Raw genomic sequence first — 14,095 nt, 5'->3', positions numbered from 1 at the left:
AAATTAATTTTAACACATTCTTAAAGCACATTTCTTTATTTTGCACAAGCTGTTTTAGACAAAAACGTGCTGACTTCTCCAAATCACCACTCTAATCCCTTCCAAAATTAACAACCAAATGTACCAACACAAAACATCAACACTTTATTTTATTCTTTCCTCATTCGTTGCCTCCAAAACTTCATTCAAAAATCCCTCTCCTCATTAAACTCCATTCTTTTCCTTATATTGACACATTTTAAATCCTCCCAAATAAATTATTCCAAGAAAAAAAAAGGGGGGGGAGGAGGATCAAGAATAATTTAAAGAAACAAGAACCTTAGGAATCCCAACTTACAATGTCCACACCCTCATCAGCCTCGAGTCTCTCCGGGCGTGCCTCAAGCAAGGAGACTAATACCCCGGGACCATTGCATACAGTCCTGCTCGTTAGATCAAGAGGCAAGAATCATAGATAAAAGACTGGAAGTTAGTATTGAAAAGAAGCTTCATATTGTAAAATTTTAGTTGCTGAAGTTTATTCAGCTCATTTCATACAAAAACAAATCCATGGGACGAAAATGCGAACTTAGTAATTATGCAGCAGAAATATCATGATAATACTTTGTTAGGCGTATATAGAGTACGTATGAGTGCAGAGTAAAAACCATATATATATATATATATTCACAGGTAAAGAAGAATCTTAGAAATTGCACGTTGCAGCATCAGTTGTCCTGTTTCAGCATCCTTAGAATAGTGAGGAAGAGATTGAGAACATCGAGGTAGAGGGTGACAGAAGCCCAGATGTATTCATCATATGTGAAGCGCTTGATCAGGTTATCAGTGTCGTAGACAATGTACCCTGAGAAGATTATTGCTCCAATTGAGCTGTAGATTGTGGAACTGGTGGATCCTAGTGGGAAGAAAACCTGGACAACGAACGAGTATGTTTTAATGGCAATTATAATAGAAATGTGCAATAATAATGTACGAGAGAGGGATAGACCTGAATCAAACCGGCCATGAACAATACAAAAAGGCTGGTGAACAAGATCGGTCCAAGAAAACTGAAGTCTTTGCCCTTCTTAGAAGCCCAGAAAGTATATCCAGTCAGGGCCGATACTACAGCTGATGTCAAGATCAAGGCTTCAAGAACAATTCGTCCTGTAACAAGGTAGATAAGCAATTGTAAACTCTACTTCATTTTAATCTTGAAATACATATATATGAAGCTTAATTACTACAAACCTTCAACATTTGCACAGCTCACGGCGACAGTAAGACTCAAAGAAGCAGTAAAAAGCCCAAGGAAAATGAAGTTCAGTGGGTGCCTTTGTTGATATACATGCAAGGGCCACAATACTGAGTATTGTACAGATCCATCAGTAACACTATTAAATGATATCGAAAACAAAACATAAACACAAAAATGGCACAACATGGGATAAATGAGTACGAAAAAATTCAACCACCGGAATTGATACTAATATCTAATAAAAATATTAATAGGTGGTGATCTTCTGGAACAAAACATAAAAGAACCACCGATGACCTAAACATATCTTAAAACAAAACAGAAACACATAAATGGCACAATGTAGGATAAACTGACTATGATACAATTCAACCACCAGATTTGATGCTAATTAATGATCTTCCAGAAGACGCATAGCAGAAGCACCAGTGACAGTAAAATATCTTTCATAAGCACCGAAATAAATCGGGGACTTAATCACGTGCTGAAAATATTATCAAAACTCATTGATGCAGGTGATTGATACATAACCAGAAATCATTTTTAAATCATTAATTCAAGAATCATGGTTCAGATTAGGATCAAGCACAAAAAAATTTCAATGGTTCTCAATTATCAACCACCAAAATAAACAACGCGAAGCTCCAAGAAAGTTACTAGATCAAGAATTTCAAGCAAATAGATATGAACATTCAATCAGAGCTACAATAACAATATGAATTTATGATTAAATCCATAATAACCATTTAGAACCCTAAAAAACGCCATTACGAAATTCATCCATTTAGAACTACCTACCGATGCAACATTAATATAAAAACCAGCACAGACATTGTTAAATTAAGCGATAATAAACAAAGTAAAAACAAAACGGAAGATGAACAGCCGATTCAATAAATTCCAGAGATTAGACTCACATATGAAAGGGGTGAACATGAGGAAAAGCAAGAAGCCGGAACTTCCACGCAAGAGATCATTGATCGGAGCGTAAAGAACCGTAACGGCGGAGATGACTGTGGTCAGGAGGATCTGCGCCGCCAATATTCCATACACTTTGCGTATGAATCCCCACCGCAACTGATTCTCGCCGTGCCCTATTCCAGGGTACAGAGCATCTCCGGATTCGATATCGAATTCATCAGATTTCAAAGCGCCGCCGTCTCCGGTCCCCACCGCCGTATAGCTAAACATTTTCCCGATCACAAATTCGACGACTTTCGCCTTCTCTTCTCGTTCTCCTCTCCAACGACTTTTTGCGCTTTTCTATCAAGAGAGGTTAGGTCCACTTTTCCGCGGACCTTGTGTTCGGGTCGGGTTCGGTTTGAATCCGATTAGGCCTGGGTAGAGTAGTCCGCTGGATCCATAGTAGTTCAATATTTTCAGCCCGTATATAAATTAATAGATTACTTATGCGTTTGTTTTATAATTAACAAAAATAAGTTGATGTAATTATTTTAAATATATATATAGTTGTCAAGTATATTGTTATAAGTAAAAATATATATATGTATTTAATTTTTGTCATTATATATATATATTTTTATATTATCTAGTTATATTAAAAAAATATGAACATATTTTATAAAAAGGTATGAGGTAGTACTATTTATCAGCAAAGTCTAGACTATTTGCATTACTTTTAACAAATCTTGACAATGTTCATTAATAATTTAAAACAAAAAATTAAGATCAAATACCCAATTTTATATTTATTTTAAAATTTTGAACTCAAAAAATTCAAAACGCATCTAAAAATTAACCCAAAACCCACGCAATAAAACATACCTCGAATTTTTCCTTGCTCTTTCTTCCTTCCTTCGTTTGCGTGGGACCCACCTAAATTCGAATTCCACACACAAAATAGCAAATTCCATCGTTAGGATTCAAAATCAAAAAAAGATTCTTCCTTTCCCCTGCAAGTAGGGTTTCTTCGCTGCTCAATCTTACTTCTTCATCTTCCCCAATTTTCTCTGCTTCCATTTCCATATCTCTGAAAATAAAAAATAAAGAAGAAGAAGAAGAAGAAGACGATGAAGAAGAAGATAACATTACCTTTTCATTAACAATCCTTTCCCCAATGTTTGGTTTGCAGACTCCATTAGAAGAAGAAGCCCAATTCTCCCCAAGAATTTTCTTCATTCATGCCTGTTTCTCTTTCAGGCATTTTGTCGAACACCTTGCGTTCTTGCTCCAGATTCTTGCGTCTACGCTGGATCATGGGCTGCATTCAGACCAAATGTTGCAGAAGACCTTCACTCCCCTCTAATGGCGACGATTCCATTCCTTATCCTCCTCGAAATCCTTCGCCTGTATCGTTCGACGTTGTTCATGTCCCTTCCCACAACTTCACCATGTCTTACTGCGTGCTTTCTCTCAGAGGTTACTACCCCGACTCGCCGGAAAAGGAGAATCAGGACAGTTTCTGCGTCAGGACCGCCGTCCGCGGCGATCCGGACGTGCATTTCTTCGGCGTGTTCGACGGCCACGGCGCAGCCGGCGGGCATTGCTCGACGTTCGTTTCGCAACGCCTCATCGAGCTGTTGTCCGCAGACGAATTCTTGCTGGATGATCCAATCAGGGCATACAGCGCAGCGTTCTCGGCGGCAAATGAGGAGCTTCACGGTAGCCCGATCGATGATTTGATGAGCGGGACAACGGCGATCACGGCACTCGTCGTTGGAGACATGCTTTACATCGCGAATGTCGGTGATTCGAGAGCGGTTATCGCCGTCAAGGACGGCGACGGAGTTCTTGCGCAGGACTTGTCTTATGATCAGACGCCGTTTCGGAAAGATGAGCTCGAGAGAGTGAAGCTCTGCGGCGCTCGGGTTTTGAGCTGCGATCAAATCGAAGGGATTAAAGATCCGACGATCCAATCTTGGGGCAACGAGGAGAGCGACGGCACCGATCCGCCTCGATTATGGGTTCAAGATGGCATGTACCCCGGGACTGCGTTTACTCGAAGCGTTGGCGATAGCACGGCGGAAAAGATCGGTGTCGTTGCCGATCCCGAGGTGTCGACGGTGCAGCTTTCGTCGTGCCATCCTTTCTTCGTCGTCGCCAGCGATGGGGTCTTCGAGTTTTTATCGAGCCAGACCGTCGTGGACATGGTACATTTTTTTGTATTCGTCGTTTCTGCAATCCAATCGTGTTTGATGATCGATGATCTTTTTCCTTCGGTGTTCCGTGCAGGTTAATAAATTCGCGGATCCGAGGGATGCTTGCATAGCCATCGCTGCAGAATCGTACAAACTGTGGTTAGAGAACGAAAACCGGACGGATGATATAACTATCATCATCGTACACATGAAAGACCTGGATGAAGTATGAACGAATACCTTGCAACCCGCAGAATTGGTCGTTCGTATTCATTCGCCAGATTATCTTCCGAGCCGAGGAAGAAGAACCTGCAATGATATAATGTAGTAATGTACATTCAGATTAGCCCTAACTTCTTAAAGATGTCGTTTCCTGTAATACTCGATTCTAGCCGTGCTCAATCAATGTTTCTTTGTTCCTCTCGTGTGCTCTGTTTTCGCGAACAAGCGTTGCAAACATTTATTCGACTTGTTAGCAAGAATTATAAGAAACGATAATACGACAGCATACCATTCCTCAATCGAAAACAAACATGGGCAAATGTTTCGGATAACAGGGTTAAAACTTTCGAGCACAAAGTGTTACCCTTTTCCATAACTGTCGAAAATTCGCAAAAATAACGGTGACACCTCTGCTTGTCGAACACTTTCCTATAGTTTCAGAGACAATTTCGGTTTTCTAATGCTGCAGTCGGGACATGTCTTAAAAAACAACAGCCACACAGTGCTAACAATGAGAGCCATTATTGGTGACAGTACAAATTTTAACTTGTGCCGTCCCCTGTTCCTCCGGCATTCGCCACAGAAAGATATATGGCTATAAAAAATGCCAACAGTCTGTCATTTCGCATAACTGTCGACAACACCTAATTCCAAGAAGTATATGTACAAGGCTACATTTACCTAAATACTTTATGAATTTTTGACATTATTCATCAACAATAACTTTTTATCACATCGATTTGTCGAAGTTTCAAAACTTTCGAAACTTCTATCTAACCGGTGCTAAGAGATGATTCTCAATAGAAACTCACTATATAATCTACAGAAGAACTGTTCCAAAGACTGATTATGCAAAACTTATTTCCTTAGGCATAGAAAATTCGAAACTCTGAGTTCATCATTGCCTCAATTGCAACTTCTAACATAGAATTTCAACAGAATTTACAAATCAATGAAGAAGAAAATTTCCTAAGCATTTTAGTTTATTATCAAAATGTAAGAAAACAATGGGGAAAGTGATTATCATCATCACATCTGGTCATTTCTTCAGCTTCTCATTACACGTCTTCAGAGCAAGAACTTCTGCTCAAGAACAATCAATTACGCAAATGAGCCCCAATCGCGTATCTCACAAACTAATCAAAATTGGAAACGCAAAAAATCGGTAACAGTTTTGAAATTACCTTTCTGACAAGATCTCCAGTTCCTGTTTGAATTCACCAAGCAATCCTGCAGAATATAGTTCGATGCTATTAATGGAGGTTAGGGTTTAGGGTTTTTGAAGTTTCCAATCCGCTGAAACACCAAACCCCCGCCGTATAATATAAATTACCTGCAACGCTAAGTAGAGAGAAGAGCATTCACGAAGCTGCTTCACGTTCTCGTCGTCCTCATCCGCATCGCTCCGGTGCAGTCCTGTCGGCGCCTGCGGGCCTTCGCTGGTGTTCGGCGATGGGTTCATGATATTGTCGTGCCCCTCACCCAAAGATCCGCGCTTTATATGTTCTATGCCCTGTTTGGCGACAAATATAAGTTTTAGGAAAAATTACTTAGGATCCTCTTATTTGGAAATTTTGCATTTCTTTTTTTAAAATTAAAATTTATACTGAGATTTATTTTATATTTTGAAAATATTATATAACTTTTTTTAAAAAAAGAAACATATATAAGTATTTAAAAAAATACAGTCTCATGTGATTTTTGAAAATTTGTGTAAGATATTTATATAATTGGTGGAATATATATTATATTTTATTTAGAGTAAAGAAATTTATTTATTTATAGTTTTATTATTTTTATTTTAATAAATAATAATTAATTTATCTCTATATTTTTACTTTTCTCATTATTTTTTCTATTTATTTAACTATTTTTATTAATCATTTAATTAACTTTTTATAATACTATCACTTTTTATTTATTTATTTTAACATTGAAACATTATTATTTTTAAATTTTTGTATCCAACGAAATCTACATAATTTATCTGTTAAATGCAATATTTAAATAAAATCATATTTTGCACTCTCCATGTCACACTTTTTATATCATTTTGTTTGGATACAAAAATAAATAAATAAAATATAAGTATTATAAGATATTTATTAAAAAATTAATAAAAAAATTACAAAGTAAATAAAAAATAATATCAAATTAATTATTATTTGTTAAAATATAAATAATAAAATTGTAAATGTATAAAATTATTCATTTTAAACATAATATACTTATATAAATTTAATGGATAAAAGAATAATGTAAACATTCCAAAAGGAAGAAGTGTGTCATTAGTATATATGATCAATTATATACTCTCTCAGTAACTATAGTTTTATTGGATTCGACGGTATTTAAGGAATATTGATATTATATTGATAGTTGGTAAAAAATAAAGATAAATTATTTTTTTGCCTTTGCGAGTATATTAGTGTAAAAAGTAGTGGCAATTGTGTAATAATAATGAAAAAGTATGAATAGTCTTATCGTAATACGATTATTTATATAAATAAGATTATTGTTTTGGAATAAACAAAAATGGTAAATAAAACTGTTGTATTTGGATGGAAGGAATATTACTCTTTCCATTTGAAAATTTTAGTCTTATTTTTTTAGTAAAAATACAAAAGAACGAGGTTAAAATTTTCAAACTTGAGCAAAATATATTATATTATATTAGCATGTGATATATGTTCGAGATTATTGGTGAGGTATGTTGAAAAAATCAGTATTATGTGTTTTTAGTTTATATGATACCGTATATTATATTAATATAAATTATGTATTTTTTTTTGTGCTAATATGTATTTAAATTAATGGTTACATATTTTATGTAAACTTTCTTTGTGTTGAACAATATGTTCGTATTATTGTAAATATATGAATTTACGGAAAATATAATTAAAAAGTATTTAAAAATATATTAATAATTATAGATTAAAATAACTAAATATTTTAATTAAAATTAAAAAAATTAAATTATAAATTTTAAAATATTATTAAAATATAAATCATGTTTAAAAAAACAAAACAAATTAGATAAAGACAAACCAAAATAAAAAAAATCTGAACATTATTAGTGGGACAAAAAGAGTAAAATATATTATATGTTCATATATATATATAGTATTTATATTATATTAATATAAATTATGAATGTCTATTTATTTGTAACATGTATTCGTGCATATATGAAAGTGCTGTAGAGTTTTACATATATTTCTTTTATCTCATTTCAACAGTTTTTTTTTTTTTTTTTCGTCATTTGAATTGATACATTTTTATTTTTTTTGATAAAATTTAATATATTTAATTATATTTAATAAATATAAATTAATTTGAATAAAAAAATAATTTTTTAATTTATTTGTATAATTTAAAATTTTATTTTTTACAAAATGATATCTATATTGCATATATTTTATTAGGGAAAAATATTAATTTTGGTTCCAATATAACCAAAATTTATCAATTTTGGTCCAAATATAAAAAAACTCATCAATTTTGGTTCCAATATAAAAAACTCATCAATTTTAGTCCCAATATAAATAATTTCAATCAATTTCGGTCCCTCCGTGTAATAACATGGTCGTGTATTATTGTACATGGCCGTGTACTTTCCAAATCAACTGCCACGTGACGGATGTGTAACAACATGTCCGTGTATAATTGTACATGGGCCGTGTACTTTCCAGGTAACTACCATGTCACCTCCGTCACGTCCGCGTTATTTTGGTTATATTGACCAAAATTGATGAGTTTTTTATATTGGAACCAAAATTGATAAATTTTAATTATATTGAAACCAAAATTAATTTTTTTATTTTATTAATATATAATATTTAAACACATATTTAAATTTTATTTTAATTTTTTATAAATTATAATAATATTACTCACATAAAAAATAATAAAATAATATTTTAATATAATATTATTAATTAATTAAACTACGTTACCTTATATAAGGTGTTACTAATGAAATGAACCAATTGAACCGGAGGGAGTATCATTCAATATTGTAAGAGCACCTTAATTAATAATGAAAAAAAAAAAAAAAAAAAAACCTAATGTATCTATATAAAATGTTATTTTATTTATCTTTATTTAGGCTTAAAAGGATATAAACAAATAAAAGATATATTAACTTCATTCCACTTATCATATCAAATATATTTTTTTTTATCCATCTGATTTCTTATGTCATTTTTTTTTTAAAATATATTTTAATTATTTTTAAAAAATTTTAAATGATAATTTTAAAATTTAAATTATAATAATTAATTATTTTATAATATTATATTTATTTTTACTAATATATTTTAAAATATTTATTAATTATACCCTCCTTAAATTTTCTTTAACTATGACATTTATGTAAAATTTTATTTTATTTATAGATATAGGCTTAAAAAGACTCAAAGAATGAAAAAATGAAAAATGAATATACAAGAAATTACCGCATTTATATATATATATATATATATATTACATAAAAGAGAAAGAAAAAAAAAAAGAAAAAAGGAAAAAAAAAAAAAGAAATCAATAATAATAATGAAAAAGAAAAATGAATATGCACAGTTAAGGGGAATTTTCAATGGCGAGATGAAGAATTGAATATAAATTAGGCTAAAAAGAAAAGAGGAAGAGGGAGACAAAACAAACAAACAAACAATCTGTAATCTCTGTACCTTTGCATCTGATGCTCTTAGATTTACCCAACGCTTCATCGCCCCTCCAATCGAATCGGGTATGAGGCGGTGATGTGATTTGTTGAAGAATTCTATCTCGATTTGTTTCACTCTTTTTATTTTTATTTTTAATTTTTAATTTTTGGTTTCTGGGATCTTCTGTAGAGATTAATTCTTCCTGGGATTTGGTTGTGTGGGCATCTCTCGATTTTGAATCCGTTGATCCGATCAATGATCGGTGTGGATTAGAATTTTTTTTAATTATCGGATTGTGTATCCGTTCTGTATCGTGTTCGTTCTTAATTTCTGATGTAGAAAATCTGTGTTCTTCTCGAATCGTTAATGTCAGTGAGTGAGGCACTGATCTGCTGCTCCAATTTCGTTGCCCTAATTGTTCGATCGTCAATTATACATTCCTTTGTCACTGAATCTGCGTTGATTGAACTTGTTTCGCTAGTTTGATGATGATTTCGTTGTTTTCGTTAATTTGCCCTAATTTCTTCGCGCTGTAGATTCATTTAGAGCTGGATTTTCACCATTTTGATTCGATTTTAGATTGGGCAATCTTGTTTATGTGAGTTTAGATTGGTTGAATTTGGGCGAAGTTGCTGAAAACCTTTCTTCTGCAGATTGATTAGATATGGCATCAATGGTTGCAAAGGCTTGCAGCAGCACTTCCAGTCAAATGCCAGTGGCGATGTCGGCCTGCGATAAAGGAAGTCGAAACAAACGTAAATTCCGAGCTGATCCTCCAATGGCGGATCCAACTAAGACCATCACAATGCCTACAAAAGAAAGCACAAGTTTCGAATTCTCGGCTGAGAAGTTTGATAGCCACCGTCACCATACAAATAGCTATGATTTCTGTTGTGTGGATCAAAATACATCGAATGCTTTGAAGCTCGACCTCGGATTGGGGACATCCACAGTTGCCGCAAGTCGATCTAGAGAGCCGGGAGATGATCCCCACAACGCTAATTGGAGTGATTTTTCCGAAACTGAGCTGGAAGAGCTTGTGTTGAAGAATCTGGACACGATCTTCAGAAGCTCAGTGAAGAAAGTAGTTGCAGAGGGCTACAAAGAAGAAGTCGCTGCTAAGGCTATTTTGAGGTCCGGCAATTGGTACGGCTGCAAGGATACTTTGTCGAATATTGTCGACAACGCTCTTTCATTCCTCAGAAGTGGTCGAGAAATCGACCCCTCAGTGGATCACTGCTTCGACGATTTTCAGCAGATGGAGAAGTATGTGTTGGCGGAGCTCGTTTGTCTTCTCAAGGAAGTTAGACCGTTTTTTAGCACAGGAGATGCGATGTGGCATTTGTTGATATGTGACATGAATGTGTCGCACGCCTGTGCTGTTGATGGTGATTCGTCGGGTACTTCAACCTCGAATGAAAATTTTTCCGCTCCTCCTCGACAGTTGGCAACTGAGCTCGGAGGATCTGAATCCAATGGGCCGATCCATTTTAAAGCGAAGGCACCGGCTTCATCGAATGATGGGATTACCGTGAAATCTGAGTTAAAGCCGAGTTTTATTCCGAATGGACTGATTACAGAAAAAGATCATCTGAGCTCAAATTCCGGTGCTCCTGAGAGGACATTTTGTGCGACGGGAATGTCCAAATCGACGCTTTCGGTTCAGAAGTTTGTGGCTAGTCGGAAAGCTTCTGGACTGTCCAGACCGGATTATATCTTGCAGCAGAAGGGGGTGCGTCATGCAACACACAACCGTCCGAAAGGCGCGTCCAGATCGGGTAAGCTTAGAAGCTACAGTTGTCCATTCTTGGATAAGAAGCTTAAAGGTGTCGCAGATTCGACGCTTCTGAATGCCAAGAATTCTCCCTTCACGGCTGAAAAAGCAGTTGGATTTGACACGCCTGCAGATAATAATTTGTCGACAAATGGATTTACTTCAGTACCGACATTTGGTGTGGAAAGTAGCGATCATTCTTCATTATTTCCGAAGAAATCGGGCGTCTCGTCGTTGCCTTTACCTATGGTTCCATTCAATCCGTCGCCTGTCACTGATACCGAGCTTTCTCTTTCGTACACGACCAAGAACATCGCTAATCTGCCGGCTATTAGTTTCAACGCGCAGAGTTCGATTTATAATTTTAATTCGACGAATGATATGACTCTCGAGAAGTGGTCGTGGCATATCCGAAAGGATGATGTGATCGTGAGGTTGGTTCCACGTATTCGAAACATGCAAAATCAGCTCCAAAAATGGACGGAATGGGCGAACCAGAAGGTTATGCAAGCGGCTCGAAGGCTGAGCAAAGATAAGGCCGAGCTGAAGTCGCTTAGGCAGGAAAAGGAAGAAATCGAGAAGGTTAAGAAAGAAAAGCAATCATTGGAAGAAAGCACCACGAAGAAAATATACGAGATGGAAAACGCGCTGCGCAAGGCCGGCCGGCAGATTGAACAGTATAATGCTGCCGGCGCTCGGCTTGAAATCGAGAATGCTACGTTGCGACAGGAAATGGAAGCTGCAAAATTGTGCGCTGCAGAGTCGGCCGCAAGCTGCCGGGAGGTGTCGAAGAGGGAGAAGAATACGCTGATGAAGTTTCAGTCGTGGGAGAAACAGAAAGTTATTTTCCAGGAGGAGCTTTCCGCGGAGAAGATGAAGATGATGCAGCTGCAACAGAAGCTTCGACAGGCGGTAGAAATACAAGATCAAGTCGAGGTACATTTTGGTTCTTTAAAATTAATCAAATTTGATCCCTTCAGGTTGCATTTAGTGCTCGTTCTTGTGCCGGTTGTATTTTGAACGTCGTTCTTGAGTCGACATTTTTGTCGCTCTGTGTAAAGATTGGATTTTTATTGCGATCGCAGGGGAAGCTGAATCAGGAAGTGCAGGGAAACGAGGAGCTGCTGGCGCAGGCGAATACGCTGAGAAAAGAACGTGAGAAAATCGAAGCGTCGACTGAATCCAAAGAGGCGACGATCAAATCTCGAGCGGAAGCGAGTCTACACAAGTATAAAGAAGACATCGCACGTCTCGAAAAGGACATATCTCAGCTGAGGATGAAGACCGACTCGTCGAAAATCGCGGCACTCCGTCGAGGCATCGACGGGAGCTACATCGCGGACTCGAAAAAGGCGACAGCAGCAGCCCTTAAGGAGCTGTCGAAAATGGTGACGAGCGCGGACCTCGACTACTTTTCCGGGAACGGCGGGGTGAAGCGCGACCGGGAATGCGTGATGTGCTTGTCGGAGGAAATGTCGGTCGTTTTCCTGCCGTGCGCGCACCAGGTCGTGTGCCCGACGTGCAACGAGCTCCATGAGAAGCAGGGGATGAAGGATTGCCCGTCGTGCCGGAGCCCGATCCAGCGACGTGTCAGCGTTCGCTACGCAAACCCGTGAGCGACGGGATGTCGTCGGGGCGCGCAGTTTACGCGACCCGAAAATAATAAATATATAATATATATATATATATATATATTGAGATATATGTAATAAGACTCGGGTAGAGTCGAGTTGAGTTGAATTTGAGGTGGGTTTGGTAAGTATTGAAGCTTTGAATTCAGAGTATAGTTTGGGTTTCTTCTGTATTGTGCATTGTCAAGATTGTATTGACAATAACTCAACTTTGGGATATGTTTTGGTTTTTATGATTGGGCTTTTGTGCATATCTCTGCTCTTCAGTTATCGTGATACTAAATATTATTAATAGAAATGAAAGTAAAAATAAATAATTATAAAATTGGAAAAGATCAAATCTACTCTAAATTTGTTTTTTTTTTTCCTAATATAATATAACTCATTTTATACTAATATAAAAATAAAAATACGGTTAATTTTTAAATAAATTATAAAATATATTGTTATAAATATTACTCCCTAGGTTCCAATACAGTAGTCATGTTTACCATTTTTGTTCGTTCCAAAATAATAGTCTTATTTCCATAAATAACTATATCACCGTAAAACTACTCATATTTTTTCATTTTTATTACACAGTTGTCACTGCTTTTTACACTATTAAACTCACAAGGGCAGAAAAAGTTTTTTAATTATACTTTTTACCAACTACCAATATAATATCAATATTTCTTAAATCTAATGTCCAACCCAATTAAGACTATATTTATAGGATTAAGGGAGTATTATTTTGTATAAAATATAAAAAGACAAAAATATCAATTTTTTTTTATATATTTCTATTTGCTAATACAGTTAATTACTATTCTTTTCTTTCGGTAAAAATAGTTCATTTGGACCGACATAAAAAATATGAAAAATAGATATTTAATTAAAAAAATTATAAAAATAAAAATAATAGTTGGATATATATTTGAAAATTTAGTTAGTATTTGATGCTAATAAAATAGAGACCGTGATAATTGTAATAAATAAATATTAAATAAACTATAATTATTAAGTGTTTAAAATATAATTTTGGTAAAATTAATGATAAATTAAATTTAACTAACGGACAAAAAAATTTCAAAGTAAATTTAACAGAAAAAAGAATATTGTTTATTAATGGACTAAAAAAAAATAAAAAGATATATTAATCTATAAAAAATATCAAATATTATTTAAATAAAAAAATAATTCAAACTTGGGATACAATCCACATCGAAAAGATACGCATTCTTATTTCCAGCAGTTGTAAGTTTGGTTCAAAGTTCAGTTTCATATATGACGTCATAATGACGTCAATTTTATCTAAGAGCCTTGGAATGTGTATCATAAGACATTTTTTATAGAATAAATTTTAAATTTATTTTTATGTTATGCCATTTACAATAAAAACATATATATTTAAAATTCTAAATAAACAACAGATCCAAAAAAAAAAAATTAGAAATAAACATTATGGTTTGTACTTATATTTGTGACGT

General features: G+C 34.8%; 4 protein-coding genes across 4 annotated transcripts; 2 read left to right on the top strand and 2 right to left on the bottom strand.

The window, feature by feature from the left end:
• Window positions 1-167: 167 nt before the first annotated feature.
• On the bottom strand, window positions 168-3,437 carry LOC127249199 (BI1-like protein). The gene is made up of 6 exons (XM_051271901.1): window positions 3,290-3,437; window positions 3,023-3,073; window positions 2,155-2,591; window positions 1,231-1,344; window positions 989-1,146; window positions 168-911 (listed from the first exon to the last, which is right to left on the bottom strand). Exons 3-6 carry the CDS (start codon window positions 2,426-2,428, stop codon window positions 708-710), a joined length of 750 nt encoding a protein of 249 aa, XP_051127858.1. The 5' UTR covers window positions 2,429-2,591; window positions 3,023-3,073; window positions 3,290-3,437; the 3' UTR covers window positions 168-707.
• On the top strand, window positions 3,379-4,796 carry LOC127249198 (probable protein phosphatase 2C 35). The gene is made up of 2 exons (XM_051271900.1): window positions 3,379-4,347; window positions 4,430-4,796. Exons 1-2 carry the CDS (start codon window positions 3,379-3,381, stop codon window positions 4,565-4,567), a joined length of 1,107 nt encoding a protein of 368 aa, XP_051127857.1. The 3' UTR covers window positions 4,568-4,796.
• A 147-nt stretch (window positions 4,797-4,943) lies between these two features.
• Window positions 4,944-6,070, bottom strand: LOC127249200 (uncharacterized). Its single transcript, XM_051271902.1, has 3 exons — window positions 5,891-6,070; window positions 5,742-5,787; window positions 4,944-5,640 (listed from the first exon to the last, which is right to left on the bottom strand). The coding sequence occupies exons 1-3, from the start codon at window positions 6,017-6,019 to the stop codon at window positions 5,597-5,599; spliced, it is 219 nt and encodes a 72-aa protein (XP_051127859.1). The 5' UTR covers window positions 6,020-6,070; the 3' UTR covers window positions 4,944-5,596.
• A 3,090-nt stretch (window positions 6,071-9,160) lies between these two features.
• On the top strand, window positions 9,161-12,863 carry LOC127249250 (putative E3 ubiquitin-protein ligase RF298). The gene is made up of 3 exons (XM_051271972.1): window positions 9,161-9,304; window positions 9,875-11,931; window positions 12,081-12,863. Exons 2-3 carry the CDS (start codon window positions 9,886-9,888, stop codon window positions 12,609-12,611), a joined length of 2,577 nt encoding a protein of 858 aa, XP_051127929.1. The 5' UTR covers window positions 9,161-9,304; window positions 9,875-9,885; the 3' UTR covers window positions 12,612-12,863.
• The last annotated feature ends 1,232 nt before the right edge of the window (window positions 12,864-14,095 follow it).

The sequence above is a fragment of the Andrographis paniculata genome, unplaced genomic scaffold (assembly GCF_009805555.1).
Source record: "Andrographis paniculata isolate CXL003 unplaced genomic scaffold, ASM980555v1 Contig35END, whole genome shotgun sequence".
Lineage (NCBI taxonomy): Eukaryota > Viridiplantae > Streptophyta > Magnoliopsida > Lamiales > Acanthaceae > Andrographis > Andrographis paniculata.
This window is presented reverse-complemented; position numbering and strand designations above follow the sequence as displayed.